At 37.5% G+C, this 3,179-nt stretch overlaps 1 protein-coding gene across 1 annotated transcript; it reads right to left on the reverse strand.

Moving 5' to 3' along the window:
• Positions 1-444: 444 nt before the first annotated feature.
• On the reverse strand, positions 445-1,310 carry LOC115629886. Its single transcript, XM_030526485.1, has 2 exons — positions 1,052-1,310; positions 445-986 (listed from the first exon to the last, which is right to left on the reverse strand). The coding sequence occupies exons 1-2, from the start codon at positions 1,168-1,170 to the stop codon at positions 638-640; spliced, it is 468 nt and encodes a 155-aa protein (XP_030382345.1). The 5' UTR covers positions 1,171-1,310; the 3' UTR covers positions 445-637.
• Positions 1,311-3,179: the final 1,869 nt, after the last annotated feature.

Raw genomic sequence — 3,179 nt, forward strand, 5'->3', positions numbered from 1 at the left:
CCCCACTACCCCTCTATGGGGGATTTCCTGATTTTCCATTCGTACAATCGCCCATATATCATCCCATATCCCATATATATAAGACATAGGAGCACCAAATTATGTAAATAGGTAGAAAATGTGTATTTTGCAATTTCCCTCCATCCCCCTTCTCTCCTGCAATTAGTGATTTTTCCATAACTCCCATATTTCTTTCAATTTTCAGGTTTCATATCGATAGGTCGATTTGTGTATGACCAAGCAGTGCCCGCAGCTTTTGTTGTTGTTACTGCTTTGCACAGGCAACAACATCGACAAGGAAAATCACTGGTAGAGTTATGTATGTCTAATGTGTGTCATGCTGACGTCACTTTCGTCACACAAAATCTTGCCGATCCAGCAGACAAAGCCGTGAAGAAGTTTCACTTCAAAAAAAAGTATTCTAATGTTCTCTAGTTTCCTAAATAATGTATATTTCCTTGCTTTAATTTACTAATGTAAACGCTGAACCATTTATAAATTATTCAATTTTGGAGGGTATATTCAATCCTGTGTATTCAATCAAGTGGTGGTGCCACCACTAACAACAAGAATAACAGCATCAGCAGTTATCGAAAGCTGAAATAAATACCAGAATAAAAAGGCGGTCACGTCTAAACTATCGTAGCCAAGTCCAAGGCTTCCACCAGCATCGGTGACGTTGCCTTCCTGTCGCTGCTGGCAATTCCGGTGTAGGCATATCATTAATCCTTGGTTGCAATAGCTCGCTTGTTGGAGGCGAGTGCTTGGCCAGTTCATCGACACGATCCTGCGTCGCTTTGATGACACAACTCTGATAGGATTCCATGGCCGAAAAGCATTTACAATTGTGTTCGCGATTTTGGTGAAGACATCGCTTGAGAGTGTCGGCTGCATCCGAGCAGGGACTGTTTGCCTCAAGACTCATGGCATGGGAATGTGCATCCTTGAGTAGCCGATCAAATTCCTGATGCATATTCTCAGGAGTGCTATCAGGCAGGCGTATACGTAAATGAGGATCATGGCTCGATTATTTAAAGTGTTGCATACTTACAGGCGCTGTATGTCTTCGATGGCATTAAGAACACTGGTGGCTTTTTTGGGCCGACTTTTGTGCTTGTTCGCTTGAACATCGTGGCGCAAACCGCCAAAGGTAGCACCCATTGCTCGCATCTGATCAGTCTCGTTTCGGTATGTTATGTTGTATAATTTGTACAGTGGGTCTATAAATGTTTTAGGTTATTGTAAAAAAATTTATTTACTTTTGTTTTCGAATGGTTTGAAATCTGTCTAACACTAGAGTCTTTTAGAAAAAAAAACCGGCGACATCCATATTCATAGACAAACATCAGTAGAGTGAAAATAAATGCCTGTATTTAAAAAGTTAAAAGAATGTCCGAATGTATTTAAAGTGTTGAAGGGGGCGTGGGCAACTTCAGGGAACTACATTTATAGTATAAGGCATAGCGACATAGATCGTCCTGCCGCAGCGTTGCGCTTCGGGGGGCCTTCAGCAGCAACGTCTTGGTGGGCTTTGCTGCCGCCTCCCACAGGCCGACGAAATGCGGCGCGAGTAATGAAATGAATTTGAAGGTTATTCCCTTGATGGCAGCAAATGTTGCAATAGCATCGTTGTTGATGCTAAAGCTGGACACATCACCTACGAAATTGGTGGCATTGTATGAGTAGGTCCTCTTCACAGGTCCACGGCGACAAGCCTAGACAAACACATTATAAACGATTTAGCTGTCTGGTCTTTTACAACATCAATGTGCACAGCTTTGGAGGCAAAACATACAAAAACCGCAACATACATATTGACCGGGGCTCTGCCACGAATTCCTATCGAGACAGGTAATAGCGGCATTTAAACACTTCAAGTATAACATAACGAATCGGCGTCCCTTTGGCATAAGTAATGGAAATTTAGCATTATGAGGCAATATTGCCTTAGGCAAGCGACGCCTTTTTTTTTGACGCACAGGCCGTAACTTATAAATTAAATACAAATTAAGCCTTATAATTAATCCTTCCAGTTTCACTGAGTGGAGGGGAAGCGGAAAGAAGCCGTAGCGTGCTGGTATGGTGCCCCGTTCCCTCATTGGGGCACCGGTGGCAAGTAGGAATTAGTCCTTGATGACGGTGTATAATAATTAATTATAATGTAAGTTAAAACTGGGGTCACAAAAAGTTGCATTTAGGGGAGAATAAGTTTAGTTATAAATTCAATTGTTTTAAGAGTAATTTAAGTAAATTTGAAAGTACATAGTTTGTAAAGTAAATAATTTTAAATGTTGAAAATAGACTATAGTAAAGTTTTAAATTGTTGAATTATGTTTCTTAAAGTTGTTATAAAAGTAGTAGATATTAAATATGACAAGGTAATGTAAAGAAATTTTTTGTGTGTAAAAATATTTGTGATTTGGTGTGCAATATAGATTTTACATTAGCATGTATTTAGTAAAAGTTGTAATTTTTGATTTGATATGCAATATAGATTTAACAAAAGTATGTGTATGGTAAACTCATTTTATGGATTATAATCTCTGAGATATATTTTATTTCCTTTAATGTTGTTTGGTTTTAATATGTTAAATTATTCAGATGCTTTTAATTATTTATTCTATTTATATTAAATTATGCAATTTTTAATCCAGGTATATATCAATACCAATTTAAAGTTTGTGTATTTCTCCACCAGGTGTCAGAAGCGGGAGAATGTATTCCAATAATCATAAGGTAAGAGGGTACCAAATGTCCTTGTTCATATTTATATTTCTTTGTGTGCTGGTGTCGAGTGACTGTATAAGTGTAGACGAGAAATCAGTTATTAATTATGTGTTGATTCAGTGATGCGTGGCTATTTTGAATTATTTGATTTAAATAGTGTTGTGTGTTGGTTTTGCCGTTGTTGTGTATATGTTGACCAAGTGCTCTTAAATAGCGTAGAGTAAATTATATTGATATGGTTTTAATTCTTGCAAGTGAATGTCCCAGATTTGGTAGGCAATAGATGAGTGTGTTTGTTTTAAATATTTTAACAATATTCTTGTGGTGAATGTGATTGCGTAGGCGTAGTAATGAGAGTAATGTTGATTTGTAAAACATAATATAATGTTGTAAGTGGCATTTACCGGTTTGATGGTTTGATTGAATTTTTAAGTTATTGTTTATATGTGTGA

The sequence above is a fragment of the Scaptodrosophila lebanonensis genome, unplaced genomic scaffold (genome assembly GCF_003285725.1).
Source record: "Scaptodrosophila lebanonensis strain 11010-0011.00,11010-0021.00 unplaced genomic scaffold, SlebRS2 tig00000168-arrow-arrow-pilon, whole genome shotgun sequence".
NCBI classification, from domain to species: domain Eukaryota; kingdom Metazoa; phylum Arthropoda; class Insecta; order Diptera; family Drosophilidae; genus Scaptodrosophila; species Scaptodrosophila lebanonensis.